Source organism: Drosophila teissieri, chromosome 3L (assembly GCF_016746235.2).
Source record: "Drosophila teissieri strain GT53w chromosome 3L, Prin_Dtei_1.1, whole genome shotgun sequence".
NCBI lineage: Eukaryota > Metazoa > Arthropoda > Insecta > Diptera > Drosophilidae > Drosophila > Drosophila teissieri.
This window is the reverse complement of record NC_053031.1, coordinates 18,938,526-18,963,864: the sequence shown is the minus strand read 5'-3', so window position 1 is coordinate 18,963,864 and position 25,339 is coordinate 18,938,526. Positions and strand designations below refer to the sequence as shown.

General features: G+C 42.7%; 11 protein-coding genes across 11 annotated transcripts; 5 read left to right on the top strand and 6 right to left on the bottom strand.

Moving 5' to 3' along the window:
* Positions 1-1,729: 1,729 nt before the first annotated feature.
* LOC122617965 lies at positions 1,730-2,074 on the top strand. Its single transcript, XM_043794033.1, has 2 exons — positions 1,730-1,786; positions 1,847-2,074. Exons 1-2 carry the CDS (start codon positions 1,775-1,777, stop codon positions 2,072-2,074), a joined length of 240 nt encoding a protein of 79 aa, XP_043649968.1. The 5' UTR covers positions 1,730-1,774.
* A 737-nt stretch (positions 2,075-2,811) lies between these two features.
* On the bottom strand, positions 2,812-3,317 carry LOC122617750 (A-kinase anchor protein 14-like). Its single transcript, XM_043793728.1, has 2 exons — positions 3,268-3,317; positions 2,812-3,210 (listed from the first exon to the last, which is right to left on the bottom strand). The coding sequence occupies exons 1-2, from the start codon at positions 3,277-3,279 to the stop codon at positions 2,812-2,814; spliced, it is 411 nt and encodes a 136-aa protein (XP_043649663.1). The 5' UTR covers positions 3,280-3,317.
* Positions 3,318-3,748: 431 nt separating this feature from the next.
* LOC122617700 (A-kinase anchor protein 14-like) lies at positions 3,749-4,220 on the top strand. Its single transcript, XM_043793652.1, has 2 exons — positions 3,749-3,760; positions 3,822-4,220. Exons 1-2 carry the CDS (start codon positions 3,749-3,751, stop codon positions 4,218-4,220), a joined length of 411 nt encoding a protein of 136 aa, XP_043649587.1.
* A 358-nt stretch (positions 4,221-4,578) lies between these two features.
* LOC122617617 (neuropeptide-like 3) lies at positions 4,579-5,330 on the bottom strand. Its single transcript, XM_043793544.1, has 2 exons — positions 5,173-5,330; positions 4,579-5,051 (listed from the first exon to the last, which is right to left on the bottom strand). The coding sequence occupies exons 1-2, from the start codon at positions 5,182-5,184 to the stop codon at positions 4,803-4,805; spliced, it is 261 nt and encodes an 86-aa protein (XP_043649479.1). The 5' UTR covers positions 5,185-5,330; the 3' UTR covers positions 4,579-4,802.
* A 2,883-nt stretch (positions 5,331-8,213) lies between these two features.
* Positions 8,214-8,708, bottom strand: LOC122618071 (uncharacterized histidine-rich protein DDB_G0274557). Its single transcript, XM_043794203.1, has 2 exons — positions 8,622-8,708; positions 8,214-8,558 (listed from the first exon to the last, which is right to left on the bottom strand). Exons 1-2 carry the CDS (start codon positions 8,631-8,633, stop codon positions 8,214-8,216), a joined length of 357 nt encoding a protein of 118 aa, XP_043650138.1. The 5' UTR covers positions 8,634-8,708.
* Positions 8,709-14,683: 5,975 nt separating this feature from the next.
* LOC122617832 (neuropeptide-like 3) lies at positions 14,684-15,171 on the top strand. Its single transcript, XM_043793839.1, has 2 exons — positions 14,684-14,765; positions 14,830-15,171. The coding sequence occupies exons 1-2, from the start codon at positions 14,754-14,756 to the stop codon at positions 15,169-15,171; spliced, it is 354 nt and encodes a 117-aa protein (XP_043649774.1). The 5' UTR covers positions 14,684-14,753.
* A 1,440-nt stretch (positions 15,172-16,611) lies between these two features.
* Positions 16,612-17,218, bottom strand: LOC122617588 (pupal cuticle protein C1B). Its single transcript, XM_043793506.1, has 2 exons — positions 17,141-17,218; positions 16,612-17,074 (listed from the first exon to the last, which is right to left on the bottom strand). The coding sequence occupies exons 1-2, from the start codon at positions 17,150-17,152 to the stop codon at positions 16,697-16,699; spliced, it is 390 nt and encodes a 129-aa protein (XP_043649441.1). The 5' UTR covers positions 17,153-17,218; the 3' UTR covers positions 16,612-16,696.
* An 811-nt stretch (positions 17,219-18,029) lies between these two features.
* Positions 18,030-18,476, top strand: LOC122617030 (pupal cuticle protein G1A). Its single transcript, XM_043792671.1, has one exon. The coding sequence runs from the start codon at positions 18,030-18,032 to the stop codon at positions 18,474-18,476; it is 447 nt and encodes a 148-aa protein (XP_043648606.1).
* Positions 18,477-19,178: 702 nt separating this feature from the next.
* LOC122617031 lies at positions 19,179-19,589 on the bottom strand. Its single transcript, XM_043792672.1, has 2 exons — positions 19,520-19,589; positions 19,179-19,461 (listed from the first exon to the last, which is right to left on the bottom strand). The coding sequence occupies exons 1-2, from the start codon at positions 19,538-19,540 to the stop codon at positions 19,255-19,257; spliced, it is 228 nt and encodes a 75-aa protein (XP_043648607.1). The 5' UTR covers positions 19,541-19,589; the 3' UTR covers positions 19,179-19,254.
* A 1,560-nt stretch (positions 19,590-21,149) lies between these two features.
* Positions 21,150-21,879, top strand: LOC122617029 (cuticle protein). The gene is made up of 2 exons (XM_043792670.1): positions 21,150-21,208; positions 21,274-21,879. Exons 1-2 carry the CDS (start codon positions 21,197-21,199, stop codon positions 21,727-21,729), a joined length of 468 nt encoding a protein of 155 aa, XP_043648605.1. The 5' UTR covers positions 21,150-21,196; the 3' UTR covers positions 21,730-21,879.
* Positions 21,880-22,455: 576 nt separating this feature from the next.
* Positions 22,456-22,865, bottom strand: LOC122618043. Its single transcript, XM_043794165.1, has 2 exons — positions 22,848-22,865; positions 22,456-22,785 (listed from the first exon to the last, which is right to left on the bottom strand). Exons 1-2 carry the CDS (start codon positions 22,857-22,859, stop codon positions 22,456-22,458), a joined length of 342 nt encoding a protein of 113 aa, XP_043650100.1. The 5' UTR covers positions 22,860-22,865.
* Between the last annotated feature and the right edge of the window lie 2,474 nt (positions 22,866-25,339).

Below are 25,339 nucleotides of genomic sequence, written 5' to 3'. Positions count from 1 at the left end.
ACAATTGTCAGCGAACGGAAAAGTGTGATTGCCAGTTACCTTGACTTGGTCATGAACTAAGCGAATGCGCTAAGAATAAAGGTGCCCTTTGCAAATTAATTGCTTATTTAATTCTAGAAATAAATGACCATGTCAGGGCTTAGATGTCGCAATTTTTTGAGGACACACGATGGTTTTGGGTTAAGAGCAAACCTGATTTGTGGAAACTTGAACACGAAATTCTGTTAGAACGAAATTAAATAATGCCAAAAAAACAGTGTTGGTCTAATAATAAACATATTTGTATACTTTTCCTTGGGCGTTTCTCTTTGCTGTTATAAATAGATCTGTAATAAGCAAATAATGATAGATCAAATGACTAATCAATTTTATGACTGCGTTACAAATCAAAGAGGGACTTTATTAAAAGACAGGCTTTTGTTTTGTTTACATTCACTATTGAATTTTACTTTACTAGTTCAGTAAGGAATATTAGTATCCTAGATTCTCTACTAATTAAATATTTTTTCTTTACATTCAGTTCAGTACGGAACAGCTCACTTCATATGAACCCTGAACTTGACCCAAATCAAAACCCTCGAAACTGTGCCCTTCATAGAGCGGGTCGCAAACAAAAGCGCAGTAAATTATAAGCGTACGCCTGCATTCAAATTGAAGCTGGAGCCGTATTTGGATTCGTATTGCAACATCGACAGTGGATTTCGTCCAGTTGATGGCTGCGGCTCCTCAAGTGATTCATGGCCAGGCCATAAAGACCTGGCTACCAACTTCCAATTTCCAACTGCAGCGGCTGTTAAGTGCCGCTCGAGTGACAGATAAAGTGCCCCCATTCCCCGATTCTCCGATTCCCCGATTCGGTCACAGTCTCAGACTCAGATTCGGATTCGGATTCAGATTCAGACTCAGACCCAGTCCCTATGTCAAGGTTATCCGCCGGACAAGCCCCACGCGCACTTAACCCACAATTTGGAGCTGGACGCTGTGGTTTCGCCGGCTGTGTCATTGTGTTTTCAGTTTTCGGGGCTCGACTTTGGATCGAGCGACAGTTACACGTACTTAAGATAAGCATCTGGCATCTGGTAATGTGGAAAATGAATACCCAGAAAATTAATTTGCGGTCCCTGTAATTTTATGGAGCGATGGTTGCCGATTGTTATTTTACGTTTGTGGTTCGAACACTTCAATCAGTCATCGCAGGATAAAAAACAAGTTGCTGACTTATGTTATTTATGTGCTTATATTTTTAAATAGCTTGTAGCAGCGGTATTGTATGGGTTGGGAAACAAGATACTTGGGTAAACATATGTTAGCTAAATTTATTAATTTACAACGTGTATTTCACAGCTGCGGGCCCTGATTGTTGTCAATTTCACAATAAAAGAAATGTTTTTTCTGAAAGTATTTTGCTAGACACCAAATAAGTGATATATTCATATATTTTCAGCTTTAAAGTATTAATTTATTTATTTACAAATAATATTTGGGACTTTTTAATACTTCTTCAGATAAGCCTCAGTTCAGTTATAATGGTTATATTTTACGGATTAGTGATCGAATAACGTCCAAACCGTTTTGTGGTCCATTCAACCGATTTGCTAAATGAACCCGTTGTAAGACCTTCGTTAAATTTGGCGTGTCATTTGTCATTTTGGCAAATCTATTGACAATTGGGCTATATAAACGGTGCGTAGGCCTCATTGGGTCATGAGTTCTTACTGGAGTTTCGCAGAGCCAAATTCAAACTAAGACTAGATCCAATTTCAGCTGCCTCAACATGCATAGAATGGTAAGTGTTATATTTATAAATTAAATTTACAACTTGAATTTATTTTTAATTTCTTTGCAGCTGCTCTACACCTTGGTAATCGTTGCCCTTGCTTTGGTTCAGGCCTGCCAAATCCATCATAATCTGACATTTCCTGCTGTGGAGCAAGTTTCCGACTGTTCTGGCCACCACCTCACTTTCCGTAATCGGAGTTTGACAAGGGATCTGCCCACATTAACCTCAGGCGATTGGATGTCTTCTCGGCTTGAACTTTGCTTTTATGGCAAACCTTTTACGCTGGGGCACTAGCCGTGCATTGTTGTTGCTTTGTTATTGCTTGAATAAATTGTTGTAAATTATTAATCATTTAAAAGGATTCTGTTTACTTATTCGGTATTGATAAAGATGCTTGATTTCGGGTTTAATTCGAAGTTGTGGTTACATTAGATAGTTGGCAATTTATTTTACCTAAATAGCTCTAACTTATATATAAATAAATACGATGCTACATTATTATACCCGTTACTCGTAGAGTAAATGATAGATATGTTGAAAAGTATGTAACAGGTAGAAGGAAGTGTTTCCGACCATATAAAGTATATATATTCTTGATCAGGATCGATCTGGCCATGTCCGTCTGTCCGTATGAACGTGGAGATTTTAGAAACTATAAAACCTAGAAATTCAAGCTAGATTTAGCATGCAAGCTTGTCGTTTCATGTTGCCACTCCCACTCTAACGCCCACAAACCGCCCAAAACGTGACTTTTTAAGTGTCTTACTTAAATTTTTGTTCGATAAAAAAACCACCTATTTACGGAACTGATAATTTTGTATTTTTTATAAAAGGATGTAAAGTTTTAAAGATGTTTTAGACACCCTGAATTAACCATATTAAATGTAATTTATTATATAAAATTAAACTTCCAGTTCCAAATCCCATTTATAAAGATATACAACATATTTCGTACTTTAGGATCAATAATACTTTTCAGAATTTTATTTTATTTTCATTTAACTGGTTAACAAACAAACAATTTAAAGGTTTTAGTGGTGCAGGGTGTAGGCCAGAGGAGCGGAGTGAACCACAGACTTGATGAGGGGGGCGGAGTGGACCAGAGGCACAGAGTGCACCACAGGAGCGGAGTGCACCACCGGCACAGAGTGGACGACTGGAGCGGCGTGGACAACGGGCACGGAGTGAACCACTGGAGCAGCGTGGACAGCAACGGCAGGATGGGAGTAGGTGGTGGTCTTCACGATGGGAGCAACCACTGGCTGCACCACCGCCTTGCTGTGCACCTGGGTGATGCTCTGGTGGGAAACCGCCGAGGGAGCTGAGTGCACCACCGATCCAACCTTGGCCAGGACGGGCTCGTGCACCACATGGTGGGTCTCGATCAGACCGGCGCTAGCGGTGGCGACCAGAAGAGCGATGACAGCAACCTTTACGAGTAACAAGTTAATTTAGATCTTCCAATTTATATGAATCTTTGGACTTACAAATTTGAACATCTTGAATAAGTTTTGGTTGGTTGGTTGTTTTGGGGTAAGCTCAGAGAGATGACTGATGCTGGTGGAACGTGCAGATGAGGTTTATATAGCGACTAAGCAGCGCAGGCTAAGGGCTCAAACAGCCAGAGACTTCGGTATCCGAAGTTGTCCACCTTGAGGGGCTTTTGATAAGGCAGCACATACTTCAGACTTCGGGCTCCAACGATCTGAGCTTTTGGGTTTCGGCAGCTGCAGCAACGAGAAATCATAATGAGCTTACTCCGACTCGATTTTGGATTCCGAATCGCCATCTGATCAAACTTGGGTCATGCAGGGGCGTACTGAAGGTCAGCGGTTGGGTTTAAAGCGTTGGCATCGCTGGACTCGAGGTTCTATATAAGTTGGGTTGGCTGTTCCCAAACATCATCAGTTATCCAACGAATCTTCTCAAGCAACCAGCAGCACTTGCTTCAACAATACCAATATCAAAATGTTCAAATTCGTGAGTAACATAGGGAATTTTATCCTCTGGAGCTGAAGTAACCAAAGTTTATTACCTACAGATCGCAGTCCTTGCTCTCCTGGTCGCCACCGCCAGCGCTGGTCTGATCGAGACCCACCATGTGGTGCACGAGCCCGTCCTGGCCAAGGTTGGATCGGTGGTGCACTCAGCTCCCTCGGCGGTTTCCCACCAGAGCATCACCCAGGTGCACAGCAAGGCGGTGGTGCAGCCAGTGGTTGCTCCCATCGTGAAGACCACCACCTACTCCCATCCTGCCGTTGCTGTCCACGCTGCTCCAGTGGTTCACTCCGTGCCCGTTGTCCACGCCGCTCCAGTCGTCCACTCTGTGCCGGTGGTGCACTCCGCTCCTGTGGTGCACTCTGTGCCTCTGGTCCACTCCGCCCCCCTCATCAAGTCTGTGGTGCACTCCGCTCCTCTTGCCTACACCCTGCACCACTAAGGACGCAAATGTGATACAGTATTTACGATTTTTTGTTTAAATAAATGTTTTTCTTTTTGTCATAACAAGTCAATCAATTGTGTTTTATTATTTTCAAAACATCAGAAAAGCTTTATTTTTGTTAGCTTTGTTTGGAATTAATGGAATTAGTTTTTATATTAAATATTTCTAATTTATTTTTTAAAATTCCACAGATATTATTAAAAATTATTAAAAATAGTATTATAAAGCAGAGACCAAAGTATAATTCTTTCTTTCGCATCCAATTCTTATAAAAGTCTTATACTTACCTTTGGGATATTATTCGAGTATACTTTTGGGCTGCTCTAGAAATCAATTGAAGTGAAATAAATGCAAAATCCTTTTCGCTCGCTATAACAAGTATGGTAGGTATTTATTGCTTGAAATGTATTTTAGTGTCTAAACATTTTTTTGTGATTTTTTCTTCTCATTGCTGAATTGGCTGGCATTATAAACAGGGCACAGGACTTGTGGTTGAAGTAATCCGCAGGAAATGTTATGGTAGAACAGGAGCTGATTGGCTGGCGTGTGGGTGAGACATGTGGGTGGTTGGATCTCCAATTAACCGATCACAACGGGTCCCAGGCCATGGACGCTCTTGATCAGCAGAGGAGAAGGATGCACCTGGGTGATGGCTGCATGGGAAATGGCACCTGGCACCACGCTCACAACCTGGGGAGCAACCAGATGAGGTCCGACGACGGTGGGTCCCCAGATTCCAGGTGCAACCAGGCCAGGGGCAATAAGTCCAGGAGCAGGAGCGGGAGCTGGGGCAGCAGCAGCCAGGCTAAGGAGAGCAACGAAGACGCACTGGGGAAACATGTAAATAGTTATATATTATATTAGAAGGATGCCACTTTTATCAGCGTGTGTCCACTTTTTAGAATCCTTTTCTTACAAAGAATATTCTTTGTTGGCTTTAAGAACTCACCAGCTTGAACATTTTGTTTTGTTGATGGTTTGCAACGATTTGACATAGAATTGCACTCTCGACTGGCCTATTTATACGGAATAATCAGAACTGCAGTTGGCGCTCTCCAAATGGGTCGCCAACACGCCTCTGCACTCTGCACTCATTTCACCCGTGTTTGTTACATTCCGCAGCATTCAAGCCAAGTTAAGCCACACAGAACCAACTGAGTCGAGCCGAATGAAAACCCTTCCGGGGCAGGTTCTCGGGTTACCGAAATGCACCGAGAAAAATATATTCAAAGTAATGCAAGTAATACAAAACGTACCCATTTCTACATTTACATTAATTGTACAAATTAATTGATCTGTGACCTCAATTAAGTCGTTTCTGTCATCCTCTTTCATCTGAAACTGTGATGTATTATTCCCAAACATGTCTCTCGGCATAACTATTGGAATTTAATTACTTCAAAGTCGAATGTTCCCAAAACTGTCTAGACTTTTCCCCCACTGCATTCGTTCTCCCTCAGTTGGCTGGCTACTTCAATGCGATCTGATTCGATTCTATTGGATTTCGCCGCCTTATGATTTATGCAATGCGAGACATGTTCTAAGTGGACTCACTCCCTCCTCGTTCCGCAATCTCACTTGCTATGGGGACTATGCGGCGTATACTTGACACTGTTGCATGCGTCGCACAATTAAGCAAACAAATAAATAGAATCATGTCAGGGGAAAATATGTAATGTGAGTCCAAGAAAAGAATCTACTCAAGCGGCTTAGTTTAGTTTAGTTAACGGGGAAGAGGAGGTGGGGCTTGCTCTTTGCACTTTTGGCTTGCATAAATTAAGTTCCCAACTTGGCGAAACGTTGATTAATGTGACTTGCCAATAACGCCGGCGGTCAGTTGGTAGTTCGGTTGGTCGGCCAACTTGCCCCGGGGCTCGGCCAATCGACAGAGATTGTCTCCAAAGCGATTTTGTCTTGTGCAATACGGCGACACCAGCACATCAGATACATTTTATGATCACTGTCGCGGGCAGTGAGTTATTACAATGCCGTCAAGTGCTGTGGATCAGGAAATATATTTGCATTTGCAAGAAACATTTTTTAGGGATACCACTCTTACTAGCAAAAGAGTTTGATAGTTAAATTATTATTCACTGGATTGACGGGTTGTAACACATATTTTAACTATTTTTTGATACTATACACCCATGCTCTGAGAATAAATCTGAGAACATAGAAATCATAAAATCACATGTTGAAGCAATTTAAGCTTTGTGTGTAACTATGTATTTAAATTATTTTCATTTTCATTAATTTGATATTACCTCCCAATTGATGTACAAATACGTAACTGAAATATTAAATAATTATAATTATTAAGTCATCGCTGTATGTAAAGTTTTCTATTTCGCCAGCTTTGGGCATAGATTTAATTTAGTTAAATGATTTCTTGCATTGTGAGTCAGTTAGATCTAATGTGTATAAACTATACTCATCAATGGCATACAAATAAATTTTTTTTAATATTTTGTATCTCCCAATGCTATCGATTTTAAGCCTAAGGTAGACCCCACCTCTTTTGCCAATTGCTCGTTTGTTTACCGTTAATGAGCTACCGAATCACGTGCCCGTACAAAACTACAAAAACCGCAGTTACCTTGCCGAATCTATTTGTTTATTATTTTATTTCATTTGCCTCGTTTGCCGGTCAGCGAACCATTCCAAAAAGTTGGCTTATACCATAACCGATTTGCGGCTAATTTCGGCGATGAAAAGACTGGCCAAAACAAAAAGCGAAACTTTTTCAGGGTTAGTTGCTGAATGATATTGATTCTGATTTGATTTTAATGCACCAAACAAGGAAGTATTGGTTTGTATAAAAACAGGAGCGCACTAGGAGGTAACCATAGTATATAAACCCCTCTGTGAAACACCTCTGCTTTTGCCCTACCCCACAATCTGCATATATTCATTGAAAATTGGTAATATCTAATTGATGTTTATGTCACATTAACTGTTCGAGTATCCCATTAGACTGGCTTTATGGCAATGTTTGCCGATTAAGCTGATTCCGAATGCGAGTTTAACGACGGGTGTGTGGGTAAAGTACTGTGGCGATTTGCATTGGCTTATGCAAAACAGAAAGTCGATTGCAAAAGCCAAGCAGACTTGAACTTGAAATAGATCTGGATCCCTTCTGATTGTGTTTTCATACCCTGCATGTCTACAATGGAAACTTACATGCAACGGTGGCAGCAACAACTATTTATCACCTCGATTGGCCCATCCGAGTGATATGCATTCCCCACCTTCGTCCCCCTTGCAGAGACACAGACATTCATCATCTGCTTATGCACTGATTTGCATAACAGAGAAATCATTTGGTTGCCACATGTAGTGGCAACGTGTGTTGTCACCATGGGAAATGTGCCATCCCCCATCGACTGTATCGAATGGTTTTTTCGGATAATTACTATTACCCAGGGGCTAATTATGTCAGCTATATAAGGAAGTGATTTTTGTGCGACTTCGCGACACAGATATCCGATCGGATTTGACGTCACTTTACGTATTAATTTCCCACTTAAAGGAAGAGAAGATTAGTTTCAATTGTGTAAGTGCAGTAATATTTTATCCGGGGTGATACAGAAATAGCTTTTAATCAGATATGACTGGGACTAGAACGGGAATTGTGATTGAATCACTTTTAGCCGCAGGGATTTCCGTGATACCAAAACGTGGCAGATGTACGTACATTCCTTTGTCTAAATAAAAATATTGCTTTTTCCATTTACCAACTTCTTTGTATCTGTGCTCTTCATTATCCCAAGTAAAATAACCACCTTTAGGTGTTGTATCTTTTATGTACAGTTTTATAGATAGATGGAATAGAATATTCAGCAGCTTACAGCGAAACCTCCAGTTGGTCCTTACACATGAACAATCGACACACGCAAACATACACAGCATACACAGGTTGCATTCTCCCAGTCGTCGTTATCGGCATTCAGTTATCGTTATCAATCATCAGTCAATCGTCAGGTTCTTCGATTAGTGGAGGTGGTAATCGTGGAAGTCGTGGTGGTGGTGCAGGTGGAAGGGATCGTAGGGGTGGTAGGCCTTGATGATGGGCGCAGGATGGTAAGCCTTGATGATGGGTGGATGCACCACTGTCTTCACCACAGTGGGCAGCAGGACCGGCTTGATTATGTGGTGCGGCACACTGTGCACCACCGTGGAGCTCTGGTGGGAGACGGCAGCGGGCAGGTGGTAGTGCAGTGGTTCCACATGGTGGTGGTGAGGATAGTAGGGGATCTCCGGATAGTGGTGGTGGTGGCCATGCAGGAATCCAGGACGAGCTGCCGCCAAGGCGCAAATGGAGAGTAGCGAAACTACCTAAGAGTTGGTTATATATCCTTAGATTGGTTCTCAGCCAGAGTTAATCCGCGGTATCCTTACCAGTTTCATCATCTTGTGGGTGGTTTAATCCTCGGTGGTTGGTCTTGGTCTTGGTAGCTCGCTGCTTACAACTGATGCCACTCGATGGTGTGGAGGTGGCTTTTATTCACTTGCCACCTAGCCAATTGGCCACCAGCAACAGCTGCGGATTCCGCTGCAGATGCTGATGCAGATGCAGATGCTCTCGTTGCCATATCCGCCGCTGCTGAGAGGCTTCAATGTTGTGGAACCTTGCGTTTGCATCCGCAGTTTGCAGTCTGCCGCCTGAAGTTGCCGTTGTAATTGCAGCTCGTTTCGGTGTTCATTTCAATTGTTGTTTTTGCGTTGTCTGCCTTTTTCGCACACAGTTTTGTCAAGCGCCGCATTGTTTACCCGCAGTCTGAGTCGCTCCATCCATCGACCCCTTCCAATCCCAATCCCAATCCCAATCCAAAGCGCTGAACTCTGCCAGTTGGGTTCAATGAGGTGGCAGGCACGAGAGACGCCTGTGATATGGGGATGCCCTAACTCAAGTTTTGGTAGGAACTATAAGAGAAAAGTACATAACAGTATCTGAAATATCAGAACATAGAACTCATAATAGAATTAAGTAATTTACTTATATTTTATTTGTAATTTGTAGACAATGCATAGAGACAGAACAAATATTAGCCGATCGCTTATAAAACATTTTAAGTACCAAATAAACAAACAATTTACCATTTAAATAATTTTCGTTGAATTATATATCATGGTTATGGATTTATTTATTTCTTTGAAATAGTAAGTCTTTAATTATATTTAACTTGCCTAAATTGTTTTATTGCTTATGATCGTTTGTCAAGTATTGCTAAATTTGCTGTTAATGGGTTCAGTTTTTTGTAAGCTAGTTTTAGTCAACTTTTTCGCATTGCTAATGTACCTCAATTAAGTAAAGAGTATGCGTTCATTCATGGAGCTTTTCCTAAGGTTGTCGCTGGTTGTATTTACTTGTTTATTTTGGCAAGTCTTATAATATTAAAATGTCCCAGCGAATGTCGACGTTCTGTTCTCGATGCTCGTCTGCTGCAATTGGTAATTGTAATTGTTGCTGCATCTGCTGCAACTTTTTTGCACGTTGAGCTTGCAACTCGCTCTTTCCGTTAGACCAATGTAAAAACTACTGCAAATTGTCTCTGTATTTCTGAAGTTGTGTCTATGTATCTATGTATATAGTAACTGCATCTGTACAGTAAGTAGCATAATTTATGCCAGTGTTACATTTGCCCGCTGCGACCTTGACTACTTGAAGTTTTTGGCCCGCAAATTGCTGTTGGTTTTACAGCATCGCATTTTTGTTTCTTGTTTTTTATAGTTGTTTGGCTCTCTTGTTTTCGTTTCTTGGTCAGCGGAAATTCACACTCGCCAATTTAATTGTTGCAATTTTTTGTCGTGGAAATTAGTTGTCTACGTCTATTTCTTCTATGTTATCTCTGGGTCTGAGAATGCGCAAGAAACGACCTTTTTTTTAGTGTGTAAGAATCGAGATATATGTATATAGTTTGTTGTCATCATATGCATTCTGCATACAGCCGCGATCGAAATACTAGCTTTAATTATTGTAATAGGTGTGGGAAAACATGTTTTAGTTTCAGTTTTTCAACATCTCAAACAAAATTATCCAAAAAGCAATATTACTTCGTATCTTCTATTATTGAACTATTATTTTATAAGACACCCTTAAAAATCATATGCTTCTTAATAATGTTGATTAGGATGGTTATAGGGACTTATTGTCTAAAATATAATCTCCATAAATTGGCTTATTGGTTTTTTAATGCAGATAATACTACAGATATCTGTAAATTTGTACGATATTTAAAATAAAATGTACTTATATTTTTAATAATTTATATTTTAATAATCATGCAAAGTATACAAAGAACAAACAATAGCTTGTTCATTAAAGCAGTTAATAAGGTTACAAGCCAATAACTGCTTTGATGAACAATGAAATAAAAATTGTTCTCCCAAAGGCCCATTTTCCCAATTTTTATGTTACCTAAGCTAACATATTCGCCTCAGAGCTCATCCTCATACACCTATTGTATTGACTGCAGTTGCTCAGCTTCGCTTCAGTCTGCCATCGATTGCGATATTTAAGGCTTCCATTCGCGCCCTGTCATCTCATTTCTGCAAAGTTCACGAACGGCAGCGGATTGAGCTTCAGCTTGAGATTCAGATACAGATACAACTCCATGGCAAACTAGAACACTTGAGTCGAGAGCACGAGCTCATTAGAATGTCGTTTGGTATTTTTACAGGCAACTCGGACGGCAAGTGCTAAAATGTCAGCGTGCGAGGCTATAATAATCGGCATCGCTATAATAGTCTGGCAAATTAATCATGATTTGCACTAAGCGGGGTAAATATTTGCACAACAATTCGCTGGGGTCCCTGGTCAGCACTCCCAAAAAAATGGGAAAAGTGGAGCCCAAAATGAATTCAATTGCTTGACTTATCTCGACCAGGAAGCACTGCATCTGCGGCATAAACGGGTTGCAGCGAGTGACTATGTTGCAACTGCAACAGTGGAGTGCTGCAGCACTCCACCCAAATGCCCGATGCAGTTCAGTGGGTTAGTGGGAGCCGCAGTTCGCAGTCCGCTCGTTATCTTCGACTTGGAATCTCGAGTTATTTTCAATGTTATTGCAATTAAATTGTGAACCAAGTCAGGCATCCGCTGACGCAGCACTTCCAATCCGAGAATGCCGCTCAATTGATGGACACATCTGACCTTAGCGAGTGGCCAATGGCCAATGGCCAATTGGTCGCCCGGCCACCTGTTAGGTGTTCTCGTTGAGTATACGCCAGAGTGGCAGCCAGCAGGCAGGCACCTCGGTCTGCGAGTTAGTCAAACGTAATTACTCGAGGGGCCCCCTGGAAATGAAAATGAATTTTATATACGAGTATTGTGCGGCATGGGGCACCGCTCTACTTGCCGCAGCTGCAGCACATTTCTCACCACCGATTGCCATTTGCGTAATGCTCCTTCTGGCCAGAGTTTCCGACTCCATCTGAGTTTCTGAGTGTCCAGCACTCTGACACCTGAGTGAACTGTGCCAACAGGACAGGTCGTATCATTTGTGGCTGGGCCGGGAGTGTTTGGCAACTACATTGAAAACCCGTCAGATCGGGCTTGGCCAACAACGCTCTTTTCTGGCCCACAGAAATATTCAATTTCACGTAACATAATGGTCAACTAATTTTGAGTCATTCAAAGGTGTCTGCACTGCTAACGGAATGCTTTTGTACTTAAGTTTATGGACAAGTTAATGGGTTCAGTTTTGAATTACTTCTGTAGGCGGCAGAAAGGTAGGTCGACTAGCTTCTAGCAAAGGCACTGGCGGGATTTTACTGTACGGTTATAAAAATAACTATTCAGATATTTACTATACTTGTTTAAAGAAATATAAACGTTTAATAAAAACTGAATTATTTGTTTTACGTTAAACAAGTCATCATTATCCTACAACTACATAATAAAGGCGATCGTGAAAAGTACTTCTCAAATTCGAGTAAAATGATTGAAATACTCTGTTATTTGCTCTTTATTTCCACACCATTTGACTTATTTTTCTCAATCGACATCCAGCCACTACTTCCTCATTTATAATTTCTATACATTATTTACATCATTTCCGTGTGATCTAAGCCGACCTTTCAGCCAGTAACGTGTATAAAAATCACAATAGTACAATGGCCGATCAGAAGTTAATATTGAAAGACTCGGAAACACTGAAAAATAGAGGTAATTAAGGTAAGAACAAGACTGAAGAGTAATGACGCTTAAAGACTGTCAACAAGTGTTTCTGTACTCCCGAGTAATTGATCTTTAAGCGCGGCTAATTGTTGTTCATTACGTTTGAGCTGAGATCAGCTCGAATGCCTCTAATTAAAAGCGAAATTGAGTTTGGTGCTAAGCGGTGGCGATAACAGGCGATCGAACCGAGTTTGCCTGGGGAACTGGTTCCCTGTATGATAATTGCCTGGCAGTTTCTTAATGTGGTTAGTGCTCTTGTATCCAGTCTTATGCAATGCCATGTTAAAAATACAAAAAAGAGACCAAAACAGCCACAGAACTGTCACTTGCCTGCTGGCCATAAGGCGTACATTACCCCCAGAGCAGTACCACTCGAGATCCCAAGAGAGATACAGGAATGTAACACAGATGTTGGCGCACACAGCCCGGATATCGCCAAGGAATTCACCAGAAATAGACTCAAATCTATTAAAAGTCACTCAAGAATTTCGGCTAACAAAGCGGCGGGAGGAGGGAATGGGAGTTGTGTCGCCGGATCGAAACATTCATTAATCATGCTAAAAATTGCTGACAAATCACCATAACGGCGGCGAATACAACTCCAGTTGAACACCATTGAAGGTACAGTTGTGTTTGTTTTTTGTGGGCAGTGGCAAGTGCGGGGATCATTAAGGGGGGTCATCGAAAACAGTATGTAAGGCGTCGCCCAAGTTCTAGCTAACCCCCTTTTAACGTTCTCTTAACCCACCACTGTCCATGGCGTATGAGCGATCTGCGCGCCTGCTCAGTCGCAATCGCAATCGATGTTTGCTTATTACACAAAGCGGAACTCCAGACCAGTCCCGAGTGCGGTTCTATGTGGGATGTGGCTGCGATTGTGGCGGGCTTTGGGTCTGCACCTTCTGGTGCTTTATCGCTGGCCCGTCTAGCTGGCCATTGTTATGCCAGACAATTGCAGGCCGAGATTAGCATAACCAGAAAATACAAACGGAAAAAAAGGGGTGGAGAAAGGCAGATACAGTAAGGCAAGGTATATTCGGATATCAATTCGGCTTATAGGTATATGCTTAATGTAAACTGACAGGAAAATAGGATTCAATAAATATTGTACAACTGCAGAATAACGAAAAATGAAATAAAATTAATTTTATATTTTCAATATAGTTAACACTTTACTTTTAAATACGTATGTGAAATGATACATACACTAATATTGCAAAAAGATGCTATAATTATATTTTCTTGTAACTACGTACTTACTTCAAACAGTTAAGAACTAATTCTCTAGATCTAACTTGCCCAAAATTCTCTTAATGGTATGCCCTACTCACCTCCGCACTGAAAGCGAAATTAAGTAAGCATAAAAGCCCACTGTGAGGCTTGCTTAAATATGAAGAAATTAATTTTCATTTCGTTTCGCGTTCGTTGGCCGACGTGATGGGCAACCAAATTGGCCAGCGAGTTTGCGCACATTCCTTTCTCAAGCCGGTGACGATACCATAACCATTAGCTCTTACATTACTACCTCCATTACCTCCTCCTCCGCCTCCGTTGGCCTTCTCCCGCAGACGCAACAGCCGAAGAGGCAAATCCCCCCTGCCCCCGGACACCAGAGCCAGTTATGTTTTGGCCATGACAGATACTCGTACACGCAAGTGCGTTTCCATTGAACTTGGGCTACTTTTGGGCGGGTTTGGTCGGAGGCTGCTGTGCGTGTTGCAGCCAGGGGAAATTTTCACGGTCAACTCCGAGGAGGAAAATGACAAGTGCAAAGCACATTTTCAGCGACACCCGTCTTGGCCCGAAGTGCTGCAAATGGCGGCTGCTGGCCAACTGCCCGAGTGGGCCAAAAACCTAGCGTCTGAGAGCTCAACCCAGTCAGACAGACATTACATTTTGACTGGTTTCTTTTTTTTGCAACCTAATGGGTACGATGTCTTAGGTGGGCAGTGGCCACCACACTCGGTCAGTCGGCCATTTGGCCATTTGCTGAGTTGCCAAAGGGGGTGGGCCGGGGTTTTCTGGCCAAAAAGCTGTCCGAAGACAGAGCGAATCAGCTGCTGCACATGCAAACTCGGCAAACTCCCCGTTGGCGTTATTTTTCAGCTTTTCTTAACGATGCTTGAAGAAGGAAAATAGCAAATGGCAAAAAAAGAGCATGAAAATTATTATTATTGTATTTTCTGCATTTTAAGATTCGGTTGCACATGGGCTCTGCTCGGGTTTTTGGGCACTATAAAAGCTGCTGCGGACTTGGAGCTAACCACACAAATCGGCGAGGCGTCAACACAGACCAACAGTTCAGTAGTTCAGCCAATAGCTAGCGCACCAGGATCGCAAGGATTAGCAAAATGTACAAGTTGGTGAGTCTACCCTATGGCTAAATCAAATAGTTCTGGACATAATGCAATAATCTCCCCCAAAAAGGTGGTGTTCTTCGCTCTGCTCGCCGTAGTGGCTGCCCGTCCGGGTTACCTGGAGGCTGGTCCGCTGCTCCACAGCTATGCCGCCCCTGCCATCATCCACGAACCGGCTCTGGCCAAGGTGGGCGCCATCATCAAGACTGTTCCCAGTGCCGTCTCCCACCAGAGCATCAGCCAGGTGCACAGCTCGGCCCACATCATCCAGCCGATTGTGGCTCCTGTGGTGAAGACCTATGCCGCTCCCATCATCAAGACCTATGCGGCTCCTGCCCTCCACACGACCCTGCTCTCGTCTCCGTGGGCCGGACATGGTTGGGCTGGCCATGGCTGGGCTCCCTCCTGGTAAACGTGAACGAGGTCCTGGATGGCATTGCGTGGGCTAGCAACTTTGGCTTAACCTCACCCAGATACCATGTTTAAACTCTCTACCCTGCTGTTTTGTTTTTCTTCTTTCACATTTCGACTGATGTAAATAAATCCATGTTTCATGCTCAAAATAATCCTGTGGTGTTTATTAATGGGAAAATTTTCTAGCTACCAGCAACTGGATGTTTGATGACCCAGATTGACTAATGGGGACGAGGAAACTATTCAACTAAATAAAAACTGTTAACTCATATTGTATGTAGTTTTTGTCTATCAAAATTTGTATACTTAACATACATACAACTTTTTAATTGTACATTAATTTAAACGTTTAAAACAAGTTGAAGTTAACAATTAAATGACTATTTGTTTGTTGGCAATTTCTAATAATTCAAAAATATTTGAGTTGTTACGTTTAATTGCTTTAATTATTAAGCAATACAGTTGATTAAACTAGCAAGCTTGACACAAGAAAGTACTTTTGGATTTTGGACGAGTATTCTGTATCTTTTCTTACTGAAGCTTATTGTAAAATAGCTATAGACAAGAGAGAATGATATAGTCCATTTCCTGACTATCAGATACACGTTACTCAGCTAATGGAAGTAAGATCAAGAAATTTAAAACTTTTTATGGTAATCGATATTCATTTACCAATTTTTCTAATGTGAGGGCGTGACAGTTTTGTGCGGATTGTGGGCGTTAGAATGGGCGAGGCACGTTTCACGTTGTGAAACAAACTTGCTTGCATTACCAGATTGGCTTCACTATTGCTCCTGGTTAAAAAATATGTATACTTTTCATACCCGTTACTCGTAGAGTAAAAGGGTATACTAGATTCGTTGAAAAGTATGTAACAGGCAGAAGGAAGTGTTTCCGACCATATAAAGTATATATATTCTTGATCAGGATCAGTAGCCGAGTCGATCTGGCCATGTCCGTCTGTCCGTATGAACGTCGAGATCTCAGGAACTACAAAAGCTAGAAACTTGAGATTAAGCATACAGACTCCAGGGACATAGACGCAGCGCAAGTTTGTCGATTCATGTTGCCACGCCCACTCTAACGCCCACAAACCGCCCAAAGCTGCCACGTCCACACTTTTGAAAAATGTTTTTATATTTTTTCATTTTTGTATTAGTCTTGTAAATTTCTATCGATTTGCCAAAAAAATTTATGCCACGCCCACTCTAACGCCCACAAAACCGCCAAAAACTGTATGTGCTGAAGACTCTCCTTCGCACTTCGAATAGCTGAGTAACGGGTATCAGATAGTCGGGGAACCCGACTATAGCCCAGATAGTCGAGTTAATCCCTTAATCTTTGCTAATACAAAATTTAAGATAATCGGAGGAAGTGCTACCTCACCTTTTTCAAACAGAACAAATATAAATTTTTTTAACAATCACATTTACTCGCAATTAAACTCAATTATGTACAATAGGAATGTTATTTTCTAACCGTCCAGATCGCTGGAATAAGCCCCCAAAGGTGCAGCCTTCCGATTACCAGCTGGAGTTGTAGACAACTGGAGATGCGGCGGCATAGGAGGTGTGCACCACCGGGGCAGCATAGCTGGTGTGGACAACGGGAGCAGCAGCATAGGCGGTGTGTACCACTGGAGCAGCTGCAGCATAGCTGACCACCGGAGTGGACTTCACCACCGGGGCGACGATGTCCTCCACCACATGCGAATGGCTGTGGACCACCGACTGGCTCTGGTGGGACACCGATGTGGGAATGCTGCTCACGACAGAACCCACTTTGGCCAGCGAGTGCTCCTGGACAACGGTTGTGGCAGCTGGAGCGGCATAAACCAGAGGAGACTCATAAAGATGACCGGGACGAGCGACAGCTACGGCGAGGAGAGCAGACAACACCACCTGTACAAATATAGAAAAATAGTTTTAGAGGATGATGTGATATAATAAATGTATTATCAAACTTACCAATTTGAACATGTTTAAGGATTTTTGGTTCTTGGTCTGTGTTGTGCTGCTGAAGCGAACAAGTTGACTGATAATTTGACAACCGCAATTGCCGCCTTATATATGGTTAAAAGTTATGTTCATCGTAGCCGCAAAGCGGCTGCAAAGCGAAAAAAGAGTGGTTTAATTAAAACATTTACGAGCAGAGCAGAGGGCAGTCAAACCCAAATGAGTTGTATAAATCTGCCCTCGCCGGCACAATAAAACATGAGACTTGCACTTGGTCACTTTGAAACCCAAAATCCCAGACCCATGCGCACAAAACCCGAAGCCCAAAAGCTCACGCACTGCAAGTTGACCCTGACTCACGGCACAAAGTGCAAGTAATGCAGTCGCCGAGGAATCCCAGTCTCTAATGGCAGTCGAGGGGCTAATGGCTGTGATTCGGATCAATGTTACACAGAAGACATAAGGGAGCCACTCTTTTGATGCGCTAATATTCAAATTAAAATATTGAAACTAAGTAAAGATTGTGGTCACATTAAAGAGGGAACAAAATAAAATATTTTTAAAAGTATTTACTATAAAGTTTCATAAGTGCAGGCCCTATTTCAGATACTAATAATATTTCTCCGTGTACTACATTTCCGAGTACCCGAACAAGCAGTTCGCTTGTCTCCGCTGAGCCGTCCACCGACGCTAATTGCTTATTGATCGTCGGCCAGAATCTGATATGGGTATGATTTCGGGCCGAATTGTGACGCACTTTTGTGAGCCGGAAGGTCAAAGCCAAGTGGCTGCTGTATAAAAAGATAGATGCAGTCCGGCAAACGGCAACAGTTCTCGCAAGAAACTCAAACCGATCACTCCTAATCGTAACCAGTCAATACAGACCTAACCCATTTCCAAAATGTTCAAGTTGGTGGTATTGTCTGCTCTGCTCGCCGTAGCCGCTGCCCGTCCCGGTCACCTGTTGGAGTCCTCCCCGCTGGTCTATGCCGCCCCAGCGGCGACGACCATCGTCCAGGAGCCCGTTCTGGCCAAGGTGGGAGCCGTGGTCAAGAGCGTGCCCACCGCCGTGAGCCACCAGAGCCAGTCGGTGGTACACAGCCACGCGCATGTTGTCGAGGACGTCGTTGCTCCGGTGGTGAAGTCCACTCCGGTGGTCAGCTATGCTGCTGCCGCCCCAGTGGTTCACACCTCCTATGCCGCTGCTCCCGTTGTCCACACCAGCTACGCTGCTCCTGCTCCCGTTGTCCACACCTCCTACGCCGCCGCCGCTCCCGTTCTGGCCACATCCTACGCCCAGGTGGCCGCCTCCTCGCCGCTGACCTACACCGCCACTGGTGTGTGGTAAATCCATGGCCCGGCCCACTCCCAGTCCTACTTCTCCAACTGCTGACAGGTGACCAGGATGCGTGTGCATCGCTGGACGGTTTGTGATACGAATTTAAATAAATAAATGTTTTGCTTTGAAATCGTGCAAGTTGTTTTCTTCTCCCTCCACGTCATTAATCTTCTTGTAGTTCCTAAAGAGTCTAAACAGATGACAGTAACAAGTTACTATTATAATCACCAAATCTATCTAAAGGATTTTTTTTTAATAATAGATGAAATGCATAATATACGTTCAACTGCTAAACAACGTAGAAGTCAACGTTCTGAAAAAATATTTAACAAATGGGGCTGCTCAGTTACTTTGGCCTGAAATTCAAAATGTTAAGCGAAGTGCTGACACTTTGACGTAAATTTAGACTTTTTTCACATTTTGCGGCGCGTGGGCACTCGGTCTTAACTCGCTTGGTGTACTAAAAGTGTCCCGGTTCAATGCCCTGTGTCACGTATCTACTTACTTCCTGCTGCACCTGTGTCATGGGTAAATATTGGACACCCATGTGCCGGGACACCCACAAATGTGTGTGAAAATTACTTGGGTGACAGCATGGGCATCCCGCTGTTTGGAAATTGCTGACATTGCCGGGCAGTGAACTCGACGAATCATTAGCCATTATCAAGGACATTTCTGAAAGTCACTGTACCCGAATAACACGTATGCACCTCCATGATTTAAACGTATTTAATTAAATAGGTTAAAACACATTTTAAATCACTTGTTTTAAATTGATGACAATAAATTAATTAAAGTGTTTGCGGTAGTGTGAAACCAGGGGAGAATCCTTTACCTTATCAGCAAAAGAAGCAAGCGGCTTCAAAATCATAGATAGTACTCCTCGCAATCCCTGATCCTCCTCTGTCATGTTCAAGTCCCTTCTGACTATTTCGTGGCGGCCATACACATGTCCATTGGTGCAGTGGAAGCACAGAAAGAGAGAAAACAATATCTAGGCAGAAATCAATTTTCACATTGGATTTTTAGGAATATTTTTGATATTCTCTTACCGCTTTCAACAGGAAATCCATTTGTGGTGTTAGCAAAGGCGGGTCAAATGCTATAACTGGTGCATTATCAAAGTTCTACGCATTTATATACCAAATTCTGTTCGATTCTCGGGACGAGTGTTCTGGATGAACAGGTGCACTCACAATTTTACGGAATAGAAAAAATAAACACAAGCCGTGTTTTCTTGGAGGAAAACTACACTTCAAGGGGCAGATTTTGCTTAAAGGTTGTCAACAATAATACACCCCCTCTTTGGAAAATGTTTTAATGCTTTTTCATTATAGCCGTTACTCGTAGAGTAAAAGGGTATACTAGATTCGTTGAAAAGTATGTAACAGGCAGAAGGAAGCGTTTCCGACCATATAAAGTATATATATTCTTGACCAGGATCAATAGCCGAGTCGATCTGGCCATGTCCGTCTGTCCGTCCGTATGAACGTCGAGATCTCAGGAACTACGAAAGCTAGAAAGTTGAGATTAAACATAAAGACCCAGAGACATAAACGCAGCGCAAGTTTGTTGATTTATGTTGCCAAGCCCACTCTAACGCCCACAAACCGCATAAAACAGCCACGCCCACACTTTTGAAAGATGTTTTAATATTTTTTCATTTTTGTATTAGTTTTGTATTTCTATCGATTTGCCAAAAAACATTTTGCCACGCCCACTCTAACGCCCACAAACCGCCAAAAATTGTCAGTGTTGAAGACTCTCCTTCGCACTTCCACTAGCTGAGTAACGGGTATCAAATAGTCGGGGAACTCGACTATAGCGTTCTCTCTTGTTTTGTATTAGTTTTGTGAATTTTTTTTAATTTTATTATTTTATTCCAAATTTTTATCAATATCGCAGAAATTGTTATAATTCGCACTTCCACTACTTGAGTAACGGATACCTGATAGTCGGGTAACTCGACTAAAGCATTCTTACTTGTTTTTTTGAACAATTCTATGAGATTCCTGGGACTGACATAAAAACCTGCGAAAAAGTTAAAGTTTATATTTATTTTATTCTCTATAATTCACTTTCAAGAAGACATCCATATTGCCCGAGCGCGGATTGCAATTGCAAGATTTGCATTATAAATAAATGGTCTTTATAGCCGGAATCTATTTTTTAGTCAGATCTGTTTGAATGAACACTTTCTAGCATTGCACATTCTTGGAATTTAAGTAAAAGCCACTAAGTCATAATTCACCCGGCCTTGGAAATTGGGTCGGAAGCGATTCCGATTGGCTCGCAATTAGAAGTAATCTCGGCCCTTGGTTCTCCCTCCTCACCAGAAATCGATCTTCAGGTGAGTACGTGCGACTAATGAGCTCCGAGTTGTGAAATGAAATCAAGAGTGGGTATGGCAAGCAATGCGAGGCCGAAAATAAGTGAAGTAATGAGTGGGAAAGGGGAGCTCGGAGGAGAAGGTGAGCCGAACAGAAATTGGCCACGAATAATAATCTGGTTTATGGCCAAGACCCGGGACAAGCGGCCAGAATCCGTTCAGGCACGTTCGACTTATGGCTTATTGTATCCGCCTCAATGGACAAAAGCCGGCGAAGTGCGTGTGTGTGTAAAATGTGAAGTTCAAGTATAAAAGACGTTGACAGTCCCTCAGCTCAACACATTCGAAGTCTGTCTCCCTATCCAGCGACACCAGTCGAAGAAGCCAACTCCACACCAAAATGTTCAAACTGGTAAGGACCGGAGGGAGCCCTATATAGGACTGCTTTGGATTACCAACTCTTACTACCTTTTTCAGTTCGTTCTCGCTGCTCTTTTGGCCGTGGCCGCCGCCAAACCCAGTCACCTGGCTGGGTCTCCTCTGGTCTACGGCGCTCCCGCCACCACCACCGTCGTCCAGGAGCCCGTTCTGGCCAAAGTAGCATCCGTGGTGAAGAGTGTGCCCACCGCCGTGTCGCACCAGAGCCTGACCCAGGTGCACAGCACCCCCGTGGTGGAGGATGTGGTCGCCCCCGTGGTCAAGACCACCGCTGTCCACTCCGCTCCCGTGTTGGCCGCCGCTCCCATTGTGAAGACCGTGGCTCCCGTCGCCTACTCCGCTCCTCTGGCCTACTCCGCCCCGGTGGCCTACTCCTCGTACGCCGCTCCTCTGACCTATTCCGCACCCTTGGCCTACTCCGCGCCCCTCTCCTACGCCGCCCCCGCCCCCCTGCTGCACCACGCCCCCCTGACCTACGCCGCTGGCGCCTGGTAATGTGGTGAGGATCGAAAGAGTTTGAACTGTGCCTTATTAGTTGGAAAAAACCGAAATCGAAAAATAATAAATTATATGTGAAAAACAAACAGTTACTGTGTGTTTCTCAAAAATATGGGGAGCTTAAAAATAATTCAAATATTTGCAAAGAATCGTTCTTAAGAGTGCGGCATTAAACAAACAATGTTCCTACATATACGAATGTTTTATAAACTGAATTGAGTTCATTTGAAATGCAATACTTCTTTAAAAATGGTATCTATGCAGAACAAAATTCTTTAAAAAAAAAATACCTATTGCATTTACCAAAGCTGTATTGAATAAAGATTTTATCATTATCCCAGTGAATGAATACCTGTTTTAATATTGAACTTTAAATTAAAGTAACCTTTTAAAGTCAATAAAATTGACTAGGAAAGATACAGACTGAAGTAACTACTCCCACATTCATTAAGCACACTTACCTTGCGACTAGAACTAAAGTTTTCCTACATTGCTATATATACTCGTATTCTATAGGCCAAGAATATCCAAGTTCTTTTCACTAAAATTAGTATAGGCAATACTAGTACGAACTAAAGCAATGTGTGAAATATATTACCTCGTGTGGAACGTTTATTTATCGCATATTTGGTACAAATGGAAATTGCAAAACCGAAGAGGTAATATGTTACACATATCCAAATATGAGATTTTCTGCGGAAAGGTGTTTCCTATTTCGTGGTTCTACTTCAGGTAAATGCTGGGGTAACTGGCTCCTCCCCAGATTCCCGGCTCGTACCATCCCGCACTGCTGCCGGAGTATCCAAGTGGAGCATACGAGATCGAAGTAGTTGGGGCATAGGCTGCCTTCAGGATGGGCGTGTGATCCACAATGGGGCGCCAGTAGGGGCGCTTCTCGTGCACCACCGTGGAACTCTGGTGGGACACGGCGGCTGGAAGGGCGTAACTCTCGTATCCCAGCACACTGGGTGCGTATTCCACGTGCTCATAGCTGGGCAAGTAGCTGGGGCGAGCCTGGATCAGGACAGCGAACACTCCGCACAAAAGGAACAACTAGGGAGAAGAGGTGTTGCTGTAGTTACTATCTAATGATATGTGATTTAAAGGAAACTCACAACTTTGAACATCTTCGCTGGGGAAACTCTGCAACAATGTTTGGCAGTTGAAGAAGTCACTCGGGTTTTATACAACCCCGACCAAGGGAATTGGCTTCTTTACGTTAGAATTGGCACAAACAATCGAGCCATCATCTAAATTTTGTGAGTAGTGTTTTTTTGTTTTTGCCATGCTTGTGTCTTTTTGCGTTTTCCTCAAGCCAATTCCCAGACCCAGATGGCTCATTAGTGACCCATTTGGGCGTAACTGAGCGAGCGGCTTTGGCCGAGGCGAGGCTAAAACTGTAGCTGACAGCCGAATAGGGAAATAGGCAAATAAACAAGCCACCCACCAGTGATACCTGTTGCAGCACCCACACCCATTAAATTCACTCCCAACTCCTGGTTATTTCTTCTACTTGACTGCCACACAGATGTGGGACAGCGTTCCAGGCATAAGCCATTAGCATAACCAACAGCCAAACTGTTTTTTTTTCCTGGCTGACTGAATTTTCCCGACTATTTTTGGGTGCCACCAACGCAAGTCGTACGCCAAACACGATATGTCGCTTGAACATGGCCTATACATTCGCTAACTTTGCTTATAATTAACCATACACGCCGAGATTCCCAGCCCATTTGCGTTGACCTTGGCTCTAATTTAATTAAGAAGAAAAACCGAGGCAGAAATATAAAAAAAGAAACCCACAATGGGTTTTTTCGGAAGCGAGATACATAACAAGACGCTGACAGGCCCCGAAACGATATAATCATTGGCCAAGTTGCTCTTATTGTTGGCACAGCTACTGCTACTGCAGAATGCCATTGTTGTTGGATTCGGTTCACTTTGGTCTCGGTGCCCGCAGACATTGTGGTCCAGCCAGCTTGTAGTGTAAATCACTGGTTTGTTTAGCAGTAGTTGGCACAAATCTTTGACTGGCACTTACCGCCGGGTGTAATATTTCTAGCGGCAGAAATAAAAAGCAAGAAACAAATAAATATGTTAAAAGAGCTATATAGGGGCTACGGCTTTGAGACCAATTCTTTTGTCATACGTCAGAAAAATGGAGTATCTTTCTGAAATATAGTTGTATACTTTCGAGCTGCCATCTTAAAGTGGAGCTTAGTTTTAAGCTTTTCGTAACTTATGCAAGCTTTGTCTTTTGCTTAACCCATGAGTGCACTGAGGCACTCAATTAACCACATATGTGACTATGCCAACGCAAGAGGAACGGAATTTCTTACATCCAATTAGAACAGGCCAAAGTACCAACAAATACTTTAATGCATTTATTTAATGCCATTAATTCGTAGCTAGTTGGTAATCTCTGGTGGCCTACGCCTATTAGGAAGTGAAGAACTTTAACGTCGGGTAATCCACATTTCCAAAACAATTCCATAAACAATCTCCAAGTAATTGGAAGTTGGACAAATGAACAAGAGTTTTTAATAGTCTGGCTAATAGAAGTTGACTGTGTCCACTGGGACTGGCCCGAATTTAACTCGAACTCAACTGCATTTGTATCTGTATCTTTTGGGTTGTCAGCATGAAACATGCAACTTAATTAGCTGTAGTAAGCAATGCCCAGTCTGAGATATTTGTTGTAATTATTGGTGCATTGGTGCAAAGTAGCAACACTCTGAGCTGGCCTTATCTGCTCGTTATCGGTGCGACTCAGCTTGGCCTGGCTAAAAACAGCATTGAAAATCGCTCATACGCCATGTCATTAGATTTGTAATGGCCACATCCGCCTCCAGGCCAAAACGTTTGGGAAATGGCTGGCTAGGCCAGTTCTTGCGCCGCCTTGGGGATTTTCTGTCAGCGTGTTTTTGTGGGGCGTGTGATCTGCATTGTCTTATTAATTTTAATGACTGAATTATACAAAACTAGACGCACAAGCAACTTTTTGCCGGTTGCAGCTTGCCAAACACTAGAGCGCCAACAACTTCCTCGATTACACAGAGTAACTGAAGTAAAGTTGAGCGGAGTTCGTTTGTCTGGCGTTGTGGTTCTCAAATCGAATTCGTTTTGATGTTGTTCACTTGTGGATATTTCGTTTTTTCTATATAATTTACGTACATGAATTTAATGTTTTAGATGTGGCTATCATTAAGTCTAATTTACTTTTTATCGCTTATGGTGTTCTCAGTTTATTGTTGCTTATGCTTGTGAGAAAACCAAAGCAGAGTGAACTTGATCAGCAGATTGGTAGTTCATAGAGCACAACATAGGGATGGAAAATTGTTATCGAGTTCAGAATTATGAACCGCCATGAAAACTTAGAGAGTATTTAGTTTGACTGTGTATAACAATATTGTACAAATTAAATACTGGAGATAGGAATCCCGGAACGGTACGTTGGCGCCCGAGCAGGGACCTTAATCCGGATAATTCCTGCTCGGGCGCCACGGCAATCTTTTGGGAAAGATTCGTGATTATTAAACTGCCACCTCTAACTCAGATACAGATACTGCCCTCACAGGTGTGCAATCATGCTTGGATCTCGCCCAGT